The sequence below is a fragment of the Cyprinodon variegatus genome, unplaced genomic scaffold, assembly GCF_000732505.1.
Source record: "Cyprinodon variegatus isolate N-32 unplaced genomic scaffold, C_variegatus-1.0 Scaffold778, whole genome shotgun sequence".
In the NCBI taxonomy this organism is placed as follows: Eukaryota; Metazoa; Chordata; class Actinopteri; order Cyprinodontiformes; family Cyprinodontidae; genus Cyprinodon; species Cyprinodon variegatus.
Window position 1 is genome coordinate 1 of NW_015151231.1, and position 26,073 is coordinate 26,073.

Consider the following 26,073-nt stretch of genomic DNA (forward strand, 5'->3'; position numbering starts at 1 on the left):
AAAAGAAAGAAATAACAGTTAAATGTAAAGTGCACTGGATTGGATCTTTGATATCCGATATCAAAATTAAGATAGTAGATAGGTATCGGACCGTTGCCTCTGTAATCCCTAAACACTAGCATTTATTTATTTCATGATCTAATTTTGTTTTTTTGAGAGCAGAATGAATATGAATATACTAACATGTGAAAGTACATTTAATTAAGCGAGAAAATGTTATTTTTAGTGCTACAATAGACTAGTTTTTCTTAGTTTTTTTAGAGCCGTATTAGTTATGCAAAAAAACTGAGATTAGTTACTTAAATATTTTTTAATCCCCATTTTATTTTAATCAGAATAATTATAAGAAAAATACTGTAATACAATTTGAAGTCCATTTCTCGCAGTCCTCTTTATTTATTTATTTATTTTTTTTACCGCAATGTCTCAGGGTCCAGCTGGTTATACACATGGTGCTACAAGGCTATTTCCTTAAATAAAGACAGCCAAGCAAATGGTCTGCTGCAAGGCTGACGCTATACTGTATATCTGAGTTAAGATTAGTAGACTCAAGTTGGGATAACATGATTGATTATGATGAATTGATTATTTAAATAACTTTCTTAAATAACGCACAGACAAATGGATGGAAGAGTTTTTCACTTGAAGATAGAAAAAACAGAGCAGTTTAGTTTTAACAACTTCACAACCCTACAGATAAGGTCATATATCCATTACACTAACATCAACAGGAAAGAAAAAAAAAATACATATATATATAAAAAAACAGGTGGATTCAAAGATGCTTTATTTGATTCAAAGGATACATTTCAACCCAACTGCTAAATATGTTTTGATGCCTTGGGTCAGCTGATCAGCTGCTCCAGGAGGCACCGAACTCTAAAAGGACTTCAGGTGCCTCCTGGTGAGGGGGGCAGAGCCTTTAGAGCTGCTGCTTCAAGGGTATGGAATGATCCTTCTGTTAAAATTAGACAAGTCTATTTAAATTAAAAAACCTTCAAAAACATACATCTATTCCTTGGCTTTTAGCACGCCGTGAAACTTTTTCTATTTTGACTCTGTTTTGTTATTTTGATTCTTTTATTGTTTGTTTTTATGGTTTTTACTTGTTTTATTTTTATTTTTTCTTCCTTTATATGTGCAGCACATGGCTGTAGCCATGGTTGCCTTAAAGTGCTTTATGAATAAATAAATAAAGTAGTAGTATAGACATACAGGTGTTGAATAATAATCAGGTCATGTTTTAGTGTATAAGTCTGAGCAGATCATCTACCTATTGAAAGGTTTCAGATTGGCCAGGTCCATGCGGCTTAAACTGGACTTCAGTCGATTCCTGTATTGGGTTTTGCTTCACGTCTTAATTAATTACTATTTTTCAAGCAAAATCAATAGATCCTGTGGGCCTGCCATGTGATGGGTGCCGTTTTAACAGGAAGAAGGAAAAGCTTATTTTTTCTGTAACCCAGAGAGCACCATGCATCATGGTTTCATGTATGTGAGTCTGTGCGTATAATTTCCGAAGCTTACAGACCAAAAATAATTTAAGTAAATGGAGATCAGTTATGACCAAACAGACACTCGGTCGTGCATAATTATCTGAGGAGAGACTGCGTGTAAGACCTCAACAGCACGCTAGAAAATGAGCTCAATTTCAGCTTTCATTTATTTAGCAATCAGGACAAATAGCTTTTCCGGGTTGCATTTCTCAGGAGAGATCAATAAAATCCCATCTGCTCTGTGGCTGAGTTGTATCTCTACTACTACTCCATTCTAAACAGCATGTTTGTTACATCTGCATGCACATAAAAATAAAATGATTTCCATCAACCCAGTGGAGCTAGTAAAACTCCACTCACCTGTAATACTCAATGAAAGCAGTCTGGTCGGCAATGGCTGCCAAGTCAATCTTGGTTCTGTTGATATCTGGCAGAGCCGTCAGCTCACGAATGATGTTGTTAGCCATTAGCTGAAGGAAGCGCAGGGCCTGGAGGTAATCAGTCCTTGAAGCAAAAATCTCATCCAGCCTTTCTAGGTGTTGTTTAAGTCCAGTTTTCACATTGCTTTGAGTTCCAGCAACCTAAGAATGCAGAAAAATGTGGATGAAAGGGCAATCACACAGGAGAAAAAAGAGAGACAAAAGAAGACTGTTGAAACAGGCAAAGTACAATCCCACTGACATAACAGCATGCACAAATTAAGATTAAATCAGAGCTATAAAGAAATCTGATTACAAGCAGATAGTACGCTATAGGAGCTAAAAGGGCCATTTGAAATCAGATCTTCTTAATTGTGTGTTTTATTGGGGTAAATTATATAAGGATGTAAACCTAATAACACTGGGAAGACTGTTGTTATTCAAGTCTCTGATTAAAAGAGGAGATAAACAAGAAGCATGACTAAACGAAGTAAATAGATTTTATTTTATTCTTAAACAAAGACAAAGGAATGGCACTTTTGCCTGCTGCTTTACTGCAACGGATCTGAACATATGACGTGGAAGAAAAAGCTAAAATAGTATCTGCAATTAAAGGAATCCTTATTATGTAGCATTGTCTGAAAAGATCATTCTCTTAAATGGTCTTAGAACATTAACACCAAAATATGTCATATTAGGTCACCATAGTTAGCACAGATAGCACAGTCAGCTCAGAGTTACATAAGCCTGTGGTTGAACATTGTTCCATTCTAGCTCTTACCCAAATAAAAAAAAAAAAAAGGTTGCACCCACATTGCTGCTTTAAGTTCCAACACAAAAGCACATTTGCAACACAATTTAAAACCCTTTTCTATCTGTTGCAGAAGACCGATGCACAACAGATGCATTAATCCTAGAGAGGCAACAAGAAACAGGTGACTAACCCCAAACAACAAAAGCTAGGAATCTGTTTTATGTGTCTTAAACAGGCTGTTTCAACAATTACACCCTTTGTTGTGGAAATTTTTAAGAAAATGGGACTTAGTTGGCTACTTTCAGTATCTGTGATCTGTTTAAACATACAGCTGGAAGAAGAATGACATTTTTTAAAAAGATTCAGGCACAGAAACTAATTATTTGATGAGGAATGTTGACACTTTTGTTTTATGCAACTGAAAAGTCTGAACCTTCCTTTCATGGCGCTTACTGGATTTGAAAATATCAACAGCCTTTTTAAAATCTTACAATTTGGATCCATATCTACTTATTATAAAAGAAATACACAAAACTTCCTGTTAGCAATGTTAACTGTGGTAATGATACTAATCATTAAAGTGTAACTCACCCCAAAATCCATTTTATGCCAGATAAACTGTATAAAAAAGGTACCTTGTGCTATTTTAATGTTTGTCTGCATTTGCTTACCTTTAAATACGAACTTGCTTCATTTTGCAACATTTGTCTCAAATCTATCTTAGTGCTGCCCTTGTAATTTTAAACACTGACTATAGTACATGAATTTACCCTTTGGTCACGATAGCCTCATATTTGGTTGTAAAAGCAACCTTCTCAAACACACAGCTCCCGTGGTGAATCATCCTGTCCCCCACCACCTTTGTAGCACTCGCTTTAGACATTACCGAGTCAGGGCCTCCAGCTAGCAGCTCGAAAGGCTTCAGTATACTGGGCTACACAAGGCATCACTCTACCTGCAGCGATTAGGTCAATCTCAAAAGATCTATCTGTGCAGAGAAGGACATCTGTGTAACCAGGTCTTGCTTTGTTTTTATTGTAAAAGACACATTATGCAAAGACATTTTAAGTCTGATTTGAAACCCCACTCTACTAGATAACCAATTGAACTGTTGTTAAAAAAAATCTGCTGATTTTATTTTCATTCCCATTTTTTTGGTTGGAACTTTTACAGAAGAAATTTCAGGGTTCTTTATCGATTTTGTTTTATACAAAAACCCTGGTAATGCTAATAAAAAGAATTGCATGGTTCACCACACTGAATAAAACTGACAATGTTGCAAAAAAGGTTCATATAAAAAAAAATTAAAAAAATATATTATCAGAGGTTGCTTAAGAACAGTATAATGTGCTCATTTATGAAGTTATTTAAGTAAGCTAGTTGGAATTAATAGTAGTGATCGCCACATGCCTGCAACATTGATCACATGTTGACTCATTTCAACACAAACCACATCTACACTGTATAATAAAACTTTCTAATGGTGCATTCATTAAAAAGATGTTTTAGTGGAGTCAGAGCTCACTCTTTTCCTTGTACATAACAATTCATTCTGTTGTTTTTTTTAAATCCATGTAGTGCAACTCCTTTATATTCATTTTTTACATGTTGACAACTCTGCAAAAGCGATGACATCTTACATGTAGTGTCTGTCTCCCAAAAGACTGCTGGATTAGCAGTTTTGTTTGGCTGATGCTCCTGGTTAAGCTGACAAAGTTTAGATTTCTGAACACCAGCGTCAAACGCTTGGTTGCCCTGACACCAGGATGAAGTCGCCTAATGCTGCCCCCCATAGACATTGCATGTATGAGATCATTTGACTCCCTGAATGCATTCGGTGTGAATGCACATTGGCTGCTGAAGGGTGCAAGTTGGTTGTTTAATTATGTGTTTTGTTTTTAAAGTCACACATTTATTTACTCCATATTATTTGATTTCATTTTTAAAGAAAAAAAATCAAAACTCACAAAAATACCTTATTGTTAGAGCTATAATACTGTACTGTAAGCACACGAAGAAGCAAATATTTCATAGGGGAGGACAAAAAGCTCTGTCTGTATAGCTGTTCAAGTTAACTGGAAGCTATAGTGAGACCATAACCCATACGGGTTGCTGCAGTCGCTCTCCTCTAAGCAGTTCATCAAATTGAAGCCTCTTAACACTGGAAACAGGATAAAACATAAACTGCAAATACTTTAAGCTAAAGTAGCTAGCTTTAACATTATAAAATACAGTACAGTTTATTGTTCTGTTACTACAGTAGTAGTGGTTTAAAAGTTTCCCTTCAGACTGAAAGCCAACTGAATGGCCAAGCTCCGGCCAAATTCCCTTCAAATTCCACCTGCTGGAATGGCCCCGCTCTTTCTGCTGGGAGTATCAGTGTTTACTGTAACTCCACCCATAGGCATTGCAGCTGGTTTACACTCTGGCAGCTTAGGGTTTTGGCCTGACTGAAAACATAACCGCAGGGAATTACATTACCCCCATGGACCTGATGGTTACCAGCGAAGGACCAGTTAAGGGCCCATGAAGCAAACAGGAGAACTTTTAAACAGCAACTATGGTATCTGACTGCAACAAAATATCCACCCACCTCATTTACTTTGGCCTCATAAAGTCAAACCTGTTACCCTATTTTAAATAGCTAAAAGTCTAGTAATCACTGCTCAAAACAGCACCACATAATTCTCATCAGACAGTATAACACTTTAATCTTTGACTAAATGACCAACAGTTAAGGTTAAAAAAGGAAAAACCATATAGGGTTTGTTGATATTTCATGCACTTAAGAAAAAAAAAAGTTCTAAGATTTTTTTTTATCTTAAAAACATCATGAAAATTATGATTAAAGCAATTTTTGAAAAGACTGACAGATACTTCATGACTTTTCATTTTTTCAACATATTCACACATTTAACTTAGCTGACAGTTCAATCCTACACTATAAAAATGTACCTCAAGGAAAAATACTTTATCTGTCTCCTTCACAGCGCAGAAACATCATACCCCTGATTAAATTTCACTAAGAGATGCCAGGCGTGATTTCTAAGTACGTCTACAAAATGAGTACTGATGTGAAGATGCTGCAAAGATACAGGCTTTTTCCTCTATTCAAGCAATCCCACAGTGTAAAGTATCCTATTGCCAGTAACCTGCTCTCACTCTCCACCCCTGCGTTCATCATTCCTCACAGTTCCTGCCATAACGCCTCAAATCTTATCCACACGCCTTCTGCCTGACTGTGAAAAATGGGATCCATCACTGAGTTGCTGGGGGTGGTCCACATTTCCCTAATCTCCACTGCCCCGTCTCCCTTTAAAATGGATTATATCTTTTTTTCCACCACAAAAAGAAGGTCATAAAGAAGTTTTTCCATACTGGACATGGCTGTAAATGAGAATCCCCAACTATTTTACCTACAAAAACAATTTAAAGTGCACTGCTGATCAATATCACTTTAACCTCTATCTATCTATCTATCTATGCAAATTTGTTGCAAAAGTAAATGAATGATTACAGGATTCTTAAGTTAACAAGGACCCAAAAACTTTCAGAAGAAATACATATAATAGAGCTTATTTATGATGCAGAAAGTCACTGTCGTTTTGTTGCAGAAATCACAGGGAAGCTTCCCATTTTTAGAGGAATCATTATGTAAAAGAGTGTGCACTTCCATAGATTTGAAACACACATCTGAAAAGATAGTCTGATTGTATTGTTCTCTCACCCATTATTTTCTGGCAGTGGTGAAGAGTCTTTAATATTGCAAGCTGAACACGAGAAACAAGACTGAATTATAGAAAGCGTGTGAACAATCAAAGGGCTCGTTCAATAGCAAAAGGAGAACGGTCTGCATCTAATCTTATTGATTTATATGAGACATTGCAGGCGGCCTCTCAATTTTATTATGGGAAAACCCTTAAAAGTCATGAGCAGAGTCAACGATTCTTGGAGAAAATCACTAACCTATGAGATAAACTGTGATCCCGAGGTCACAACAAAGTGAATGACTAAAATTAGATTTCTTCTGTAAATTACAAATATAAAAAAACACTTAAAAAAAACACATAAAATATCAGTTTTGAGAAGAGGAAAATGTTTTGGTTATTACCCTAAATCTTAAGACTATATACTATTTAAACTTTCTAGGGATAATCATCAGCTCTTTAAGCAGAGTAAGTTGGATCAGACAACGATTTTGCACACAACTAAAACTTTGTACCTCTTGGGATCATTAATTCCTCTCATGCAGCAGTAACATATATAATACTTTAGGATTAAATCAATAAAAGAAACTGGAGAGGAAGGCGACTGATAATCTGACTCACAAGGCTAGGCGACTGAAAGGGTCTGTAGAACAATCAGAGCCAAATCCCATCTCTACAGCAAAAAGTCCACAACAGTTATCGTTCACAATCATTAAAAGAACATTGTCAATATAGCTGTTGAGATTTTCAGTATTTTTTTAAAGAAATATTGTAAAGATGGCAATATTTGTAGGATATAACAAATGTTTCTGTATAACTATTAGAAGAAGAGTATTATCAATATTTGTACTGCTTTTGTTCTACTTTATATTCAGGATTTAAGCCCATGTGAGCTTATTTTGATTTTTTTAATGACTGAAATCCAGAAATATATACGTAAAATGGTAAAAGAAAAAGGAAAATCTCAAAGCAACTGAAAACACATCTGAAAATTGCTAAAGACCAATGGCCATATGGTTAGAACCAGACTAGGCAACCTTTTCTACCCAATCATAGCGATTAATCCAATTTAGGAGGTGCCTGAATGAAACTTATCAACAAAAAAAAAAATGTCCGTAAAAAAACAAAACAAAAAACAAAAGCGTTAAAGGACGTTGAGTTAAAACATTATACAATATTTGCACTTATGGCTGCAGTCAAAGACCCATTCTTTTTAGTGTGGACAGCAGGAAAGGTTTTTGCAACAAAAAAAAAAAAATGTTGTTAAAAATGCAAAACTAGCAGGTTATTAATAGAATACTGTTGAGATAAGCAGAATATTTTTTTCTCATTAAAAAAAATGTTTTTATCCTCAAAAACAAGCTATGGTCTGGTTTTTTAGAAAAGAAAAATGTATCACATCCTCCTCACTTAGGGAGTATCCACAACTCCCTAAGTGAGGAGGATGCTACATATTGTCCACTTTAAACAGACCAGACACAGACTGCCAGACACAATAAAAAATAAATCCAGAAATCACAATATATGATTTTATAACTTTTAACTTGTATAATACAACTGCAAGTAAGTATTTGAACACCTGTCTATCAGCTAGAAAAGAAATCTAAATTAGATGCATCTGTCTGAGGTCGTTATCTGCATAAGTGTACCTATTAAGCCCAAACACTCGGTAAGAATCCAACTACTAACATGGCCATTACCAAAGTGTCAAGAGACACTAGAGACAAAATTGCACACCTCCACAAGGCTTGAAAGGTATACAGGGAAATTGCCAAGGAACTTGGTAAAGAAAGGCCCACTGTTGGAGCAATCATTAGAAAATGGAAGAACTTAATCATGACCGGCAATTTCCCTCTGACTGGGGCTCAATGCAAGATCTCACCTCGTGGGTCTCAATGATCCTAAGAAAGGTAAAAAAAATAAGCCCAGAACTACATGAAAAGAGCTGGTCAATTACCTAAAAAAAAGCTGGGACCACCGTTTCCATGGTTACTTTTGGTAATAGACTAAGACGTCATGGTTTGAAATCATGTATTGGCACTGGGGTTCCCTTGTTTAGAGCAGCGCATGACAAGCCCCATCTTAAGTTTGCCGATGACTATTTGGATGATCCAGAGGAGTCATGGAAGAAAGTCATGTAACTTTTTGGTCATAATTCCACTAACCGTGTTTGGAGGAAGAAAAATTATGAGTCCCATCCCAAGAACATAATTCCTACTGTGAAGCATGGGGGCGACTGCACTGTATTAAAGAGAGCATAACCAGCCATGTTGTGGGAGATTCTGGGGAACAGCCTCCTTCCCTCAGAACATTGAAGATGGATTGAGTCTGGGTCTTCTAACATGACAAAAACCCGAAGCACACAGCCAGGATAACCAAGGAGTGGCTCTGTAAGAAACATATCAAGGCTCTGTTGTGGCCTATCCAGTCTCCAGACCTTAACCCAATAGAGAAACTTTGGAGGAAGCTCAAACTCCATGTTTCTCACTGACAGCCCAGAAACCTGACTGATCTAGAAAAGATCTCTGTGTAGGAGTGGGCCAAAATCCCTCCTGCTGTGTGTGGAAAACTGGTGAAAAACTACAGGAAAAGCTTGACCTCTGCAATTGCAAAAAAAAGGCTACCGTACCAAATAATAACACTGATTTTTTTCAGCTGTTCAAATACTTATTTGGAGCTGTATCATACAAATATGTAGTTACAGCATACCTCTCACAGCGGACATGCACCTACGAAGATAATTTCAGACCCCTCCATGATTTCTAAGTTGGAGAACTTTATATATATATATATATATATATATATATATATATATATATATCTTTCGTCTGTATTTTTACTTGAGCTAACCATTATTCAATTACAAAATAAGTTGATGATTATTTCAATAATCGAGGAATCTTGATTAGTCCAATTAATTGTTTCAGCCCTAGTGAGAACTACAGTGAAGTCATATTTCCTATTTTCACACCCAGTTTAAAGCATCATGCAAACCTAAACCTTTTAACAATTCAAGGACAGTAATTGCATTCCGCTTCGGACACCAACTAGTCTACAGAGTGATAAATCATGCGGTATACGAGCACTTTAAGTGGATATATGATACTGACATGTTCATGCGCGAACACACTACAGTACAGAGAGTGGAACTACAGGAGATGGAAATAGGAGCGGCTTAGCATCCATTAATGCACGGCAGATGGGAGTTAATCCTCTTCTTTCTCATTGTGATTATTGCTTCCTGCAAGACGCCCTCTCCTCTTTCTCTTTCATTTTCCTCCTGCCCCTAAGCCTCCCAAAATAACTTCCCTGAATACAGGTCAGGAGTTACATAGAAATAATCCATATTTACACATTCGCAGACTCAAGTCACATAAATTCCTTTAATGTGACAAAATGTGGATGGAGACCCCCTGAAGTGATTTCTGCTCTGAATTTTTCTTACCAGCTGTAAAGCTGGGCTTTTACCATGCAATCAAAGGGTCATGCCTTTGTTATCGTCTAGATTACCATTAACAGAATAAGCCATTTACAACACAATCTGTAGTTCCTATTCTTTTACAGTAACAGTGTTATTGCCTGGTTAGCTTACTGATTTTTATTAGAGATTTATGAACTAAATTATATAATAATAAATAATAATACATAATTGAACTTTATTTATCTCACATTGGAGAAATTTACCTCTGCATTTAACAAATTCACTTGGGGAGCAGTAGGCCACCATTGTGTGGCCCCTGGGGAGCAGTGTTGGCTTAAGGGTTTTGCTCAGAGACCCAGAGTTTAGACTGTGGGGATCAAATCGGTTACTTGCAACCTTCTCAGAGCACAAGCGCAATGCTCTAACCACTAGGCCAACACTCCCCCAAATTCCAAAACCAAACTATTAATTCTCTATTTGATGTTGGGAATCATTTTATAAAACTACGTCTAACTTACATGATTGATTAGTTTAATGTTAAAGTAAACACTTGCTGCAGAGGGAGTGTTATTATGCTGTACACTTTCCCACATGACATGTTCAATATTTAAGATGTAGATTTTAGAGCAGAGGTTGGCAGGCTTCTCTCACCAGACTGTTGATACCATCCAGAGTGTGATTGGCATTGTAGAGGGAGTAGGTCAGCTGGTAGATGCCATCATTGGTCTCGCTGTTCCCATAGAAACCCACTCCTACAGCAGAACTGCAATGGATGGAGAAATTAAGAGGAAAGGAAATTATTCCATTCATTTTTGCTTTGATAGACTTAAACTTACAAATTAAACTCCATATCTTTCCATACAATTCCAATATCCAGGTGTTCTGCAAATTACAATTTAATGTTTAACCAAAAAAAGATTTCACAGGAGTTACTGACTGCTGAATCCTCATTTGCTTTCAAACTGGCAAGTGAGAATGTAGCTCAGTGGGATACAACAAATCCATATTTCTCACCTTGGGTTTTCTGGGACTGTGCTAAACCTTCTGATCCACCCTACTTCCACTATAAATACATATTTTTTTCTTTTTGAAGTGATAACCCATTCACATCGTTGTGTCTTAAAAATTAGATTTTCATATTGTGGCCGTTGTCATTAGCTACAGTATAGGACCAGATGCTGCTTTTCTGCATAAAATAAAAGCAGATCATTTTACAAATGTTTATTTGAAATAATTTTGTTTTGATACTGTGATATTATGAAAGTGAAATTTATCCATAAGGTTTTGATAACATGAGAGTCTAATATTTATTCTCAGGATTAACTTTCTCAGGTTAACTTTCATGTATCATCTTGTTTTGCAAATCTGAAAAAAATAAAAAAGTATTGTGTCTTCGCCTAAAAGTTGATGGATGTTGTTTTGAGTTGTGTTCTCATTTGTTTTGCACCATTTACAAAAAAAAAAAAAAAAAAAAATTCTTGTCTCTCATTTAATTATGAAAAGGGACAAGAAGTGCATTTTAAATACAATCAAATCTAACCAGAAAGGACACAATTAGAGTGGTCTATGTAAGTTCAGTTTCACGGATGAGTTTGAAAAAAAAAAAAACTCAATTGAGTTTGTTTAAAAGAAGCCACGCAATCCTGCTTTATGCTTTTCAAAGCTTCTGTTTAAGCTGATAAGTGTTGGCCTTCACAATAAGCTCTTCATTAACCCTGCTGCCAAGATGACACATCAGCAACAACGAGGAGCATCTAATGACTCAGTAATGAAACAATAATGAGGCACGCTGAACATCATAGGGCAGTTGTGCCTCTAGGGATGCATTTGGAGTTTTGTGACTGTGCAAAACCCTCCCTGTAGCAACCAGAGGATATAAAATAAAGGAAAACAATAAAGTATAGGATATGGAGATGCCAGTGTAGACAAGAAATTGCCTTTTCTTTTATGCAAGGAGCTTAAGAAACAGCCACTAGTAGAAAAAAAAGAACTCCAAACTTCATTAGATGCAGCAGGAACCAAGACAAGGAAGGGGATTTTTTTTTAAATATTGAATTTATAACTAAATTGAATTTTCCCCAATCATTTAGCAAGAAAAAAAACATTAAGGGATGTGCTTTGCCTTTTAAAGCTGTGATTCTAATTAAATGTAGTAACTGCAAAGCTAGTGAATGGGTCATCAACAGAACTTTCTTTGTTGTGTGTGTTTTTTTTTTTTTATGTTTTTCAAAATGCAGACATATTCTGTATATCTCATAAGGATCCCATGATCACACAGTTGTAAAGTTAGCATAGTTAACATCTGATCCTGCAATCTTATTCATCCATTTCTTTTTCTTATTTTTCTACTGATGTGCATCTGAGCTACAGTACCATTTACCTGTTACAACATTTGCACCTTAATGTCTCCATGCACTTGAAGGTCTACTGTCCAGTTTTCACTGTGACCAACGGATAGCACTATCAGGCATAAAAGGAGTATGATCTTCTTTTAAATACACCACGTGGACTCTTGAGGGTTACATCGGAATCCAGTCAACTATGACCATTTCCCAAAAATTGTTGTCTGGAAAAAAAAAAAATTGCCAATCCCTGAAACCGCCAACCACCTTTTCAAAAATTGAATAAAGTAAAGTCAACTGCAGTAAATTAAAGGGGAGAGTATTGCCAAGGGTGTCGCGATACAATACTCATCACAATACTTGGGTTACAATACAATATTATCATAAAATATTGCTAAATATTGCTAAAATTAAATGTAGGGATAAAAAAAAGAAAGTGCTGTATTCGTTCATCAGAAGATATTGATCATTCGATTATTTTGCTGTTTTGGTATCCATATGTGGGGTTTGAATAAGTCTGTGTCTGCCACTGTGACTGCCTCTACTACAGAAATTGTGCCACGCAGCCAAAGGGCTCCGCAGCGCCAAGGTGGTGAGAGGTGGTGCAGAAGTTGCACATTTTCCCCCAAATTGTGTTATAAAAGTATTTTTTTATCCAATATTACGAGCTTAAATATCGATATTATATCAGGCATCTGAAAATCGCGATGTATTGCCAAATCTATTTTTCTTCCCCACACCCCTAATAAATTTCATGTAGTTATAAAATAAACTATAATCTCATTATAAACACAAACACTACCTTCAAATGGTAATTCATTATTTCAAGATAACCTGTTTACTTTACAATGTTGCAAAATACAATTGAAAAATCTTGTTTAAAAATACCTTTTAAACTAAATAATTAATTCCTTTTCTTCTTAACAAGCCCCCCTTCAATTAAACCCCACCGCCCCAACCTTGGGTCAAGCTCCTCTTTTTGGGAAACCTCCAAATTTAGGGGTTAAAAATAAAATACTATATGTTTTCGACCTTTGGAAAACCTTATGATCAAAGAAAACTAGCAGTAAGTAAGGCAAAATTTAGCTCAGATATGCTACTTTTATCTGTAAGGTGCCACATTTTTACAAAAGTCACCACAACACATATACTGTAACATAGAGAGGCCAAAAACAACATTGAATAACAACATCACGCCCAGTTACTTAGAATCACAACCAGCCTCATGTGCTGTAGTAGCTGTTAGGTATAGCTAAAGGGAGCTAATAAAGTTAAAGCCCAATGCTGTCACAAGCTTAATTGGATTAGTGCTCCAATTCAATTAAGTGATTTTTAGACCTTGTTCTTCTGCCTTAATATAGTTCTTCTGCTTTGAATCATATTCAAAACTAAATATATTTATATTGTTTGAAATTCTGGAATCTAAATAAAAGTTCCTTTCTCATTTTAAGTTAAAGAAATATTTCACAAAACCCAACTTTCCCATCTTGATTCAAGTACTCCTAAATGTATTCCTTAATATAACTCTTATGTAATGTGAGGAGGCAGAATTTAATTAACAGATAGCACAAGTCACACACCAATATCTTACTCAATTATCTTCATAATATAAAAGCTAATATGCAGGAAAAAAGCAAACTGCCACAACAACTTTTCCAAACAGAAAAGACTTGGAAAGACTTTCAGCCTTTTTCTTAAAAGATAAGCCTGCTGCTTTTCACTGCAAAGACATCCCTGCGTAAAATGATTGGCATTGCCATAAGATTTTTTGCAATCAATCCTCCTACTCCAACAGATAACTGAGGATTTATATTTTACTCAGGTGTGTGGATTTGCTTAATTTATTCTTTGAAACACTGTAATGCACTTTACAATTTGTTCTTTCAAAGTTTTGCATTGCTATAGGAATATACATCTAAGGGCCTTTTACTGAGGCACAGGACACAATCCTAAATTCAGATTTGCTGCTGAAATCCAATCTTTTTTTTTACCCTTGTCCTTCATATTACTAATTAAATTTGACCTCGATCAGACTTCAGTCTGAATGGTTGAGGACAGAATGATCCATGCAGAAAAAGAATAAACACATAACACAGCAGGGCACTGTTCACAGAAGTCATGATGGAAGTATCCTTCATTAGTAGTGTTCAAAAAAGGTGGGTGAAAAAACTATCAGATAAGTATCCGGTTTGTTAATACATATTTAAGATGCTCAAACTGGATATTTTGGGCTTTGAAGTAAAGCCTAATTCAATTAGAATCTATGCCAAAATTGTACATGTCAAGAGGAATTTGTACTTTTGCAGTATATATAATGATGCACATGCCTGTTGATGAATGAAGAAATGAGTAACGCATGCGAGAGCATGAACGAGCCAATTTTTCCTCATGCAAGCTGTTTAAAAGTTCCTGTTGGCATCACTTATAAACTTACTTTCCAAAAGAAGATTTGCAATTTTTCCACTATGTCAGACTCACCACCGGTAAGTGAAAATCGGGATGATTGACAATTAGGAGGACCACTATTTTGATGATCCACCAGGAAAAAGAAAATCCTCCATTATACCTTTAAGGCAACATAATGCACTTGTTTTGTGAAGTTTGATTTGATGCTTGGTAATACATATGGGCCATTAGTTTAGCCACCAAAGGTGGTAGTAAAAATATGTTGAAGTGAAATATGTTGAAGAAAGAACAATGTGAACAATGGCAATATGTAAGCATCAAAGGAGCCAATAGCTTTAGTATAATAGTTATTATTGTCTCTAAAAAAAAACAACATTTAGAATTCATTTTGTCACCACCTGCCCACACACTCATCTTGTGTCAAAGATACCCATCGACTTCCATTCATGTCCCATTAATTGCTATGGCCTAACTTAGTACCTTAACATAACCATTACCAAAACATACCTAGGGTCCATTTCACGAAGCCTGTTTAACAAACACAGATTCAAATCCGCAACTCTAAATTGATCTAGCCTAAGGCCGGGAACTCTGAGTTTTCGGTTTTACAATGGCTGCTATGAATTAGTTCAATCAACTCTAAGTAGAACCACTCAGAGTTTAGCATGTGTGTAACAAGTTTAAAAGCCATCATCAGTGGGGATCCGATTCGACGAGTCACAATGACAACAAGCTACAGGAACCCCACTGGAATTGGAGATTTTAATGGAGAAATACAACAAAAAAATGTGCCAGAGAAACAGAGCTACAGCTGCAAAGGAGAGGAATATGGTGAAGGAGAAGGTTGTTGCTCGAGTAAATGTATAAGTTTATATTGAGTGACTATGGCAGGCCGATTTTATATTTAATAAAAACACTGCTCTCTGTTGTTCCATTTGTAGATCACTAAAATAAGATTCTTCCTGATTAAAATCGCACTCCTGCACCTAACACTAATAATATATTTCCTAAATTACATTTTTGCAGCAGAAACTGAAATTTAAAGAAGTAAAAATAAATAAATAAATAAAAACTAATTTACACTAGTAAGAATTAAGTTTTATATACCTAGAAATGTTTACACATTTTAAGTTGCTCTTTTGACATTTATCAGCTTGACTGAATATGTATTTACAGTAGTAGCAATTCAAAGATCCCTCACTTTCCTTGATGGGCCCCTTGGCTGGTCCCCTATAATTCCTTTTTAAGCATCAATCTTTGTACTACAACATTCTTTCTGTCATAATTTTGGAACATTAACATCTTAAGAGATGCCTCATCTCCTGGTCAGACCCTGTAATTCGGTGAAAGGGTGGAGTCGGAGTAAGAAAAAATATGCATGCCCAGGAGAAGGAGGGGGTCACTCCAGTGGCTAGAAGTTTGAAGGGATTTGGCTCGGAGTCCCAGGGGAGTAGGTTTTCATTCAGCTGGCATTTGACTGGGAAGGGCTATGTTGAATGGCTGCTACTCTATGATAATCAAAATAATACAAATGAAACACAGTAACAATTTCTAGACATCCGGAATATTCATTCTAGAGTGAAGAATCTCATTTTGTTTGAAATAGTCATTTTGACAAGGAAAACATAATTTTTTTCCAGATATCAGGAATACATATTCAGTAAAATTAATACATATCAAAAAGGCTTGCCATAGTCTCTTGTGACCTCAATAACGTTTATTTCTTGAAGGGTAGCGGATCAGTGTATCTATTTAGGGGAAAGCATATGGCAGCAGGAGAGGATGAAGTCTAAAAACATTGTTCTAATAGATAGAACATAGTAATTGTCTCATGGGGTTCTTTTTCCACTTCAGATGTTATCATCCCAAAGACTTGTCATTATTAGTGGTCAGTTCTATAGAATGGCTTCAGATTGTGCCAGTAGGCTCAGTAGGCTGTCATTACTGAATGAATTTAATTAATATATTTATGTGTAATCTGAAAATAATTTCAGTAGTTCTTCTGTAAAAATATAAACAAAGATAAAATGATCCATATCTCGCTCATATTAAACAAACCAAAAACAAGTAATCTCATTCCCTGTCAACTGAGTTGCAGCATCCTTTCCCCATAAATATTACATTTTCTGTGAAAAAGTGCTGATCATTCTTAAATAAGATCCTTGTCAAACAGACGTGCAATGTTTGTTGTAAAAGCTAACGTGTCTAGACCGACTGAATAATTTTTTTATGCACAAAACTGACAAAAATCTGACTAAATCAGGAAATAAAATAACGGGGCTGTAAAGAGAGCGAAGACAGAGGACCCCTCGCGAGTTTGCTCAACAAAACCTACTCCCGACCAGGTTAGCTCTGAGGAGAATGTTACTACGACGACTGAAACAGTGGTGGAGGAAACTCTCTTTGTGAAATGGAAAACTCAGAGTTTCCCATATTTCAGGTTTAGAAAAGAGTTTTCAGAAAACCTGCTTTTTGAAACGGACCCCTGATCTTAAACCTGACCTTAACTAAATTCACATCTTAGTCCTTAACCTAACCCTCACCCTAAGAAGAGAACATCTCCTCATAGGGACCAGTCGCTATTCCCCACAAGTACCTATAAGCCCCCAAAACTTCCTCAAAAAGGGTAATAAGAATATGGTCAAACGAGCACAAACTCCAAACAAGCCCCCCCAAATCCAATCTTATTGTCAAAGAAATAAGCAACCTCCTGAAGGGTTATTGCCCTTTTTGTGAATCCTCTAATAAAAAAGGACTAATTTTGGATAGTACTAAACTACAGTAAACTATCCTGTTAGAGTGGAGGCCTTTCTTAAAAACAAAGATCCTTGGGTCAATAAAAACTAAGCAATTAGCCCTGATTGATGGCACACCCCTAAGGAGATGACAAGTAGAGCACTGGGAGATTTCCAGGTAGTCTTTGCTGCTCTAATAGAGCTACTCATCCACAATGCAGGATGAATACAAAGCAACACATTCTGTGAGGTTAAGGGGTTTAAAACAACAGATGCCCTGATATATGTGAAGCAAGTGTATCTAAGGTCATCTCAAAAAGCTTTAAAGGCAATAAATAAAACTCTAAACTTCATTACAGGGTTTCTGTTGTAATGCATTAATGCCTATTTCAGAGCAAATTAGATTTAAGGAATTAGTACAGAACTAATCCAGATGAAACCTGTCCTGACCCCTCAAAGAGATGGTTAGTGTCTGTGTAGAAAATGTAGTGGAAAATGGGCATTTTGGTGTAGTTTTGGAAAACAAATCAAACCACAATACAGATAAGTACTTTTACTCACCATATTATGAGACCTGTGATTACCGCCACCCATGTGACACAACAGGTATCGGGCCGTTTGGTTCCTTCATCCAGGCTCCGTCGGCAGCAGCATAAACATACCAAGTACAGGGTCAGGGCAAGGAGGCTCAGGCCGAGGCCAATGGCACCAACACAAGCCAGAAATATTAGAGACTGAAAAGTAAGAGAAGGAGTAAGAGAAGATACCATTAGTGAAATTGGTAGTTGTCATGTATTTTTCATTTGTTTATGAAGACTGAACCAAGTTTCTCAGCAAATCTTATGAAACTTCATACCACAGCAACCTTGTGGTTGATTTGATGAAGCCACACTTCATAAGTCAAATAACAAAGCAGATCCTTCATTTTTATCTACATGATATCTGCTGACTGTTGACCACGGAAAACAAGAACAACAACAAAAAAAAACCTCTGTGGTCTTGGGGGAGATACATTTTCCAAATAATCCAGATTTTTCTGCAACGTTTATCAGCAATATTTAGAATGTAGCTGAAAGGGAAGCAAAAATTATCCAGGGCCTTTGGAGGGGAGCATCATGTGACACCAGTCTTGTGATTTCTGAATGTGCAAAGTATTTCAAGCCTGAAGGATGAACACACGCAGGAAAAAAAAAAACACTGATGCAGAAAAAAAGAAAATGAAATTATACAACGAAAAAAGCCTTTAAAAAAAAACTACTCATGAAAAACATTTCATAGCTGGGAATATGGGACTTGAGACTCAAATTATTATAGCACTAGATTCGCTTCAAAGACATGACAAAAGCATGACCCTAATTGCACTTGCAAATAGTTTGCTTTGCAAATATCAATGCCCAGGAGTTCAAAGTGGCTGTTTGACTGATGATTGATTTTACACCTTCATCTCTGACTAATTATTACATTCGGATTCGACTGGCACTGCAATTGAAGTGAAATTACAATTTTTTTCATCCTAAGAAAGCTTTCCATGAGGGTTCCAACACATTTTCAGTGACAAAATTCAGAATTTCTTATAGAGACATGCACACTTTTGTTAGGGAGGGAGGGACGGACAGAAAGACAGAGGGACGGAAGGAGAAAGGTCTGTAAAGGATCCACACCAATACTTCCCCAGACTGCAAAGAAATCTGGTCTTATTGTAAACTTGTTTGAAGCTGCGGCTTTTGCCCCGATCTTACACTGATAAATTTAGTTTTTAAACTGATTTCAAACTGTTCAAACTTTTAAGTTTAGATACACTTAACCAATCCAAACAATAATCAAAGGACAGCTGGACTGGTCTTATCTTACATTCCATTTAGATCAAACTGCTAATCCAATGATTTGCAAAATGTTTTGTAGAGGTCACTGCAGATAAACCAGAAACTAATTCATGATGGGTTCACACCGGGCTGAGTTTCTGCCACAACATCTCAGCTCAACAATGCTGCTTCTTCTTACTCCTCCAATTTTCCACTCAATTGTTTGGTAATTACAAATGTTGACACTTCAATTTCCATCGCTTGCAAGGCCCATAAGAAGCAAACAGCTGCATGATGGGGAGGGAGCAGGACGACAAATACTAAACAAAAACCATTGAACTGTCATTAACGATATTAGGGGGAAAAGAAAGATTCAATTAAAATCACAAAAGTGCTGAGTCATTAGTGTGTAATATTTTCTACATTTCTCAAAGAACTTGCCTTTCTGTGTGAGAGATATATGTAAATGTAAATCATTTTATTGTCCCACAAAGGGGAAATTCACTTTCTCCATTTCCCATCCCCTTGGGGAACAGTGGGCTGCCATTCTGCGGGGCCCGGGGAGCAGAGTGAGGTTAAGGGTTTTGCTCAGGAACCCAGAGTGGTTGTGGGGATCAAACCAGGTACATGCAACCACTGCTCCAACCACTAGGCCAACAGGTTTAACAACAGGAAGAGATTAAAAAAAAAAAAAAAAGTGTTTAGCTTGTGAAAGCAATACAAAGATTTGAAAAGTATATATAACATCTGAAACTTTTTTCAGCTTAAAAAGAAGTTAAATTACTGATTGGAGCTGAACATTTTGGAACAAAACAAATTAGCATGTTATTGTATTTGTAGAATTTTTCTGTCAAGAAGGAAAACAAAATATTAGAGAACTAATATAAAATGGAGCACACAGTCAAATAAAAGGTGGAGAACTGTGGCTTCTACTGAACATTACAATTACAGAGCTTGTTTCAATACAGCAGCTATTAAAACCAAAGGAAGTAAGAGCTATATTACATTATGCAAAGTACTTAATTTCCTATCTGCAATTTAGCTTTTCCTAAAACTGTCTGTTTTTTTTTTTATTTTAGATTTGATTGGATATGCATTACAAGCATCTCAAGGAGGATGTTTTTGTTTTGTTTTTAAAGCTGGATGTTGCCAATGAGTTTTAGTAATGAGGGGTTTAGCTTTCAGAAATGAGAAAACTTTAAAATACTTTTGTAGTGTCCAGAATGGTGATACCAGATTAGATAAAAAATTTTATTTTAAAAATGAAATTGAAAGTGTAATATCCATGGAGAGGGAAAAAAAGTGTCTTTTTGGAATAAAGTTATGAAAGTCATTGCATATATGCAGAATACAATTATAAAAAAAATAAAAAAAAATATGTTTAATCTGCATCATGAATTATATCCTGGATAGTTGCAATGTTGTTGTTTAATGGATTTAAAAATATATGTAAAACATACATAGATTATAAATATCTTTATATTATAAAATAAAATAATATAAGGGCATTGTCACTTCTTTACCAGCATTTATAATACAGGTCATGTGTTATCATGTGAGGAATGGCAGCTCAGCATGGGTTCCCACTTCCTGATAGATCCAAAAATCTAAAAGCGCTCCACAGAAATTCTGCTGTGATGAAAAGATAGGAAGTGTGTCTGAGAGAGAAACCTTTATTTCCCAACACAGCAGTTTAAACCGCTCTCCAACTAAATATAGGCTGTCTAGATGTAACATTTACATATGAAAGCCGGGTGTTCAGCAATAAAATACGTGCGCTTTTACGCACAAGTACAGTTACCAACCTGCTGATAGTTTGCCTCCTCCGGTCTGAAAGTGTTGTCGACCGACTGGAAAAGAAAATTGAAGTGTGGGAAATTGTGCAGCCAGTATGTCCACCACGGAGCCACGTAATCAAGCCGAGCTGTGGCCATTACTGCTTGGAGAGTCAATCCAACAAAGCTGTGAAACAAGTCCCTTGGTTTGGAAAAAATATATATATATGGACAAAAAGAAAAAAAAAAAGTAAGATTTGATAAAAAAAAAAAAAAAAAAAGTAATGATTAAGAGATATAAATTCTATTTACTGCAAATTTAAAATGTGGAAAAATGTGTTCGCTTTCAGTTCCCATGGCTGCCAAGCATAAATAAAAACTGTATATTTACATCCAGTGTGAACCTGCCTCCTAGTCTGTGGAAAGGCGTGACAGCAATCTCAGTCCTGTGGACAAGGCGTCTTTACCCCACTCACAAAAAAACAAGAAAAGTGAGACAAGTCAGCAAAAAGGGCCTGCTGACATTCTGCGCTGGAAAAAAATATTGGATAAAAACCATATGAAAAAACTGGATAATGTAGAGCGATTATAAAGATTAACTTCCTGATCAAACGCTGGTCTCAATGCGGATGTGCCTGGCCTCTTTGTTCCGCTTTATCTCTTTAAACTGATTGTCTTTACAAAGTGAACTACGACTGACTGGACTCATCTGAAGGGGAGTTATGTAAAGAAAGAGATGTTTTATCTCCAAGTGGCTGAGAAAACTTTAGTCTGCAGGGAAACATGCACTGATGGTCCTGCTGCTATTGGTGATTTCTGCTGTTAATGTCTGACCTCTTGTGGACAATAATGTGAACGGTAATGAGTATGTTAATGAGCTGTTAAAGCACTTGCTTTTTTATTTCACTTTTTTTTCTGTTTACTTCTTTAAAGTTGCATTTATAGTTGGATTTAAGGGTTTTTAACAGAAATAAGAACATTTTTTGGTGCTCTGTTACAATATTCACCTCTGAGACAATTTGTATACCTTTAAGCCATATGCTTGTCTCAGACAAGCATATGGCTTAAAGGTATAAAACATTAATTTATTAGCCTATACTGAAATATATACACTTTAGGAGTTCATATACATTTGGGATTTTTGAATATATATTTCCTGGACCAGAGAGAATATACACAATCAGTGAGAACCCACCCCTGCCATTTTGGCTAAATTGGACTTATCTAATTAAAGGGAAAAAATATGTTTTTGTAGCCATCAGCAAGGAGCTGTTATATTTTTATTCATTTTTTTGGCCAATCTATTTATCTGAATCCATAGAGAAAATTTTAATTGAGTTAGTTTCCTACAGTAAGTCAAATCCAATTGGCAAAGCACACACATGTTCAGCATGGTTGGTTGAGCAGCTTCTCCAGCAGCATCAGGTTGGACTGCACACTCATTCCAAAACCTGTTTTTATGTCCTTTTGTGATCAATATCTGGTTTGAACATCCAGCCGTGTCCATGTTCCAACGATTGACGTGATTTGAGGAAAAGTTTAAGGATGTGAATTTATTCCTCCATCTAATTACTGCTGGCAGAGAAACAGACTCCTAGCATGAGGCTACCACCACAGTGTACAGTTGGCACAACTTGCTGTACTTTCACTCCTTCAAACCTTCTTCTTGTCATGGCCAAAATGATCATTTTAAATTGAAATGACATTTGAGAAATTTACCTCTGGCTTTAACCCATCCCCTTGGGGAGCAGTGGGCTGCCATCGTGCAGCGCCCGGGCAGCAGGGTGGGGTTAAGTGTCTTGCTCAGGGACCCAGAGTGGCAGTCTGTGGGAGTGGGTTTCAAACCCAGAACCTCAGGGTTCCAAGCTCTATGCCCTAACCACTACGCCGCCACTCCCAACCTTTGTCTCCACTGACCAAAATTTGTTCTTCTAGAAGGGTTCTGGATTGACCACGAAGGCAGCTATAATTTTCAGTTTAAAATTTTTTTATTACGTATAAAGAGGAGGTTTCCTCCTTGATCAGCATCATCTCAGTCAAAGGCAATATTTAACACTCTAGACAAAAGACATTGTGTTCTAGCAACTTCCTGTTTTTGAAAGATTTGAACTTTCAAGGGTTATGGGGTTTTCCAGAAATATTGTTTAATTTTTTTGCCTTTGGCAGATGGTTTTATTCAGGCAACTTGCAAATAAGAAATAAAGCAATACTGTTAAAATATTTAATATTTAATGAATGACAGGGGTCCATCTATGCACAGAATATCTACACTAGATAAGACATGATGGACTTTATTGATCTCACAGTGGAGAAATTAACTTTTCACATCGGCTCAATAGTCAAAAGGTGCCAAAAGGAGGAAAATGTGCATGGGGTATGTACAGTGCGTCCACTTCTATACAGTGGATCAAGAAAAAATAAAAATAAATAGGGTGGAGATTTAAGGTGATTTATGTACTGCTGAAGTATCCTATTTAACAGGATTTTTTCACAGGTTATTGCAAACCTATTCCCCAATTATTGATTTTGAAATTTGTTACAGTTTTAAATTGTTTAATAAATAAATTAATTAATTATTTCACCTTGGAATAAGTAGGGTTCATTAAAAGCTAAAAAACATAAATAAACTCTAATACACAATGAGTATATTTAAACGTCTAACTAAAATTGTAACTAAAGCATTGATTTATTTATCATATATCTTATTGTTCGCTTATTGGTCTAAAATATTTACTCATTAATTGACCGCTTTGTGTTTCTCTGAGCTTTAAATGTGACGTGGCACAGGGTCTAATTCTGCAATCTAGTCTTAAAGTGGGGGAGATAAAACAAATATGGACAGATATGTGTTTTTCTAAATAAGTCAAGGAAGGGTTACAAGAAAATAGCTGCTTTCCCTAACCTGCCCATAACTAATGAGTTACAGCCATAATGCCATTTTTAAAAACTTTAAGAAACACAGCTGAAAAGCTTATCAATTTTACGCAAACAAGCTTATTCATAAAAAAAATCTTTTATGGTTTTGTAAACATTTTTACCACACAGTAAATTAATACAGTTGTGTCTAAAATGACATCATTTTCTCTGGATTGCAGTCTGCTCTTAACATGTTACCCACTATGACAAAATCTGAAGTTAATACCATGACTTTTCAGACTTTCAGCCTCAAAGTGCTTTGAACAGCTTTAAAGTCTACTGACAGAAAAAAAGAAGAAAAAAAAATCTGAAACTGATGCAGTTACAAAGATTGTGAAATAAATTTGCCTGGACACGGCAGAAAAAACATGAATAAATTCAATGTTTTAATTCAAATATATATCCTAAAGCTAAAACAGTGTTAGAAGAAATACATTGGTGTTTAATATTTTGCATGTTGTTGAACAACCGTGCCGTTATCTATAAATGTGTCTAAAATACTTACATTGTGTATGATAACATCACTATCCAAGCTTAAGTAAACAACCAAGCAATGGAAAGTCGCCAAATAAAACAGTCCATTGGCAGATAAAAGGGAAGATGGAAAATATGTCCAAGAAATTGTGCTCTGAGGAAAAGTTGTTTTATCTAAAATGGAACATAGGGTGGTTCACTTTCAAGCTAAACCATCTATCTTGTGGCAACTGTTTTTTTTATTATTGGGTTGCTTTGATGCACCTCCATGGCCCGAATAGCTTGGAAGTGTGCTTTGGGGCTGAATACTAGTAGGTGACAGTTGAAATGCGTCACATGAATATGAATTTCCTTGACTGTGCTCTGCATGCACAAGTAGGAGAGGTTGGTTCTGGATAAGTCTCTTGTGATTCCCATGCCATTCACTCTCAGCATTTGAAACAACTGAGGGGGATCAGTGTAAAACAAAGGAGTGAAATGAATCAAAGCTCCTCTGCATGTCTTTCCTCTGTAATGTGCAGCAATTGATACATTCTTCATCTATTTTTTTTTCTTTCGCAGACATACAAGTAATATCTACACAACACAGATTATAGTAACAATGTCGACTTTAAAGGGACACTGCAGACTTTGTGACCTAAAGAGTTTTCACATGTGATTTATTTTTAAATAATCCTTCAGGCCAATTTACTGTGCTTAGCAATGCTAAAAGCGGGGCTCCCCTCTTGAAATATCGCCTATTTAAATTGGGAGATGATGCACCATCATTGGCCAGGTCATGTGACACTAAAAAGAACGTGTCGCTTTATGCCCCCAGGCTCTTACACAGTCATGGAGCTAAGGCTTTTGCTCTACTATTTTTCCACCAGCTGGACTACTGGTCATGGCTGAGTGAAAGGAAAAAATGTAAACCTTCTGAGGAGCTAAAAAGAGAAAACATGAAAGGGATCTAGCCGGAGGAAAAACAAGAGTTTGTTCATTGGCGCAGGCTGAAATAAGTAGCCAGATGTTAATCCAATTCTCTTTTCTCAACTTTATCATTAGACGTTGCTCCTAGTATACAGACATGTATCTTTGTTATTATTTTTGATGTTTAGTAGAAGGAAAATACAGACAGTTACAGGTCTAATGCCCCTAGTGGCCAAAAGTTAGATGGTGTGGCTCTATAGTACAGATGTCGTAAAACTAAAAGAAAAGTAGTAAATTTCTAATATGTCCTGTACAGTATTTTGTCAGGGGATGTTAACTTAGCCATTAATTACTTTACAGTTAATGAGTTTTGTAAAACTGTAATAGTGTAAGGTTAGAAAATATTTAAATAGAGTTAGACAACTTTTATTGTCGTTATTTCGTTTAGTACAGCTTTTCAGACAGTAAATTAACATTTCCATTTCATAAAGTGCAGTAGTGATCAAATGTAAACTGTGGGAGAAAAAACATGGTGGAAAAAACGCATTGATATGGAAGTTCAGAGCATTAATATGTATGGTGCAAATATGCATTGTTTTTGTTTTAGTGTTATCAGTGTGATGCAGAGTCTGTGACATGATTTTGAGGTTTTTTTTCAACAGTTCAGCAGTCAGGTGGCAGTGGGGAAGAAACTGCTGTAGAATCTGCTGGACCTGCATCGGATGCTGCAAAGCGCCTTCCCAGAGGGCAGCAGGGACCAGCAGGGACCATAGGCAGCAGCGAGAAAAAAATGAATAAATAGCATTTTAGAAAAATGTAAAAATTATGGATAGTCTAAAAAAAGTGAAGACACAGAACTTTTATCATTAAGTTTATAAATAAAACATTAATCATAGTAATGACTTAAGCCAAAGTTA

The 26,073-nt window shown here is 36.1% G+C and overlaps 1 protein-coding gene across 1 annotated transcript; it reads right to left on the bottom strand.

Moving 5' to 3' along the window:
• Positions 1-1,852: 1,852 nt before the first annotated feature.
• On the bottom strand, positions 1,853-21,608 carry LOC107098448 (protein tweety homolog 2-like). Its single transcript, XM_015396151.1, has 4 exons — positions 20,888-21,608; positions 17,842-18,014; positions 10,449-10,560; positions 1,853-2,077 (listed from the first exon to the last, which is right to left on the bottom strand). Exons 1-4 carry the CDS (start codon positions 21,014-21,016, stop codon positions 1,853-1,855), a joined length of 639 nt encoding a protein of 212 aa, XP_015251637.1. The 5' UTR covers positions 21,017-21,608.
• Positions 21,609-26,073: the final 4,465 nt, after the last annotated feature.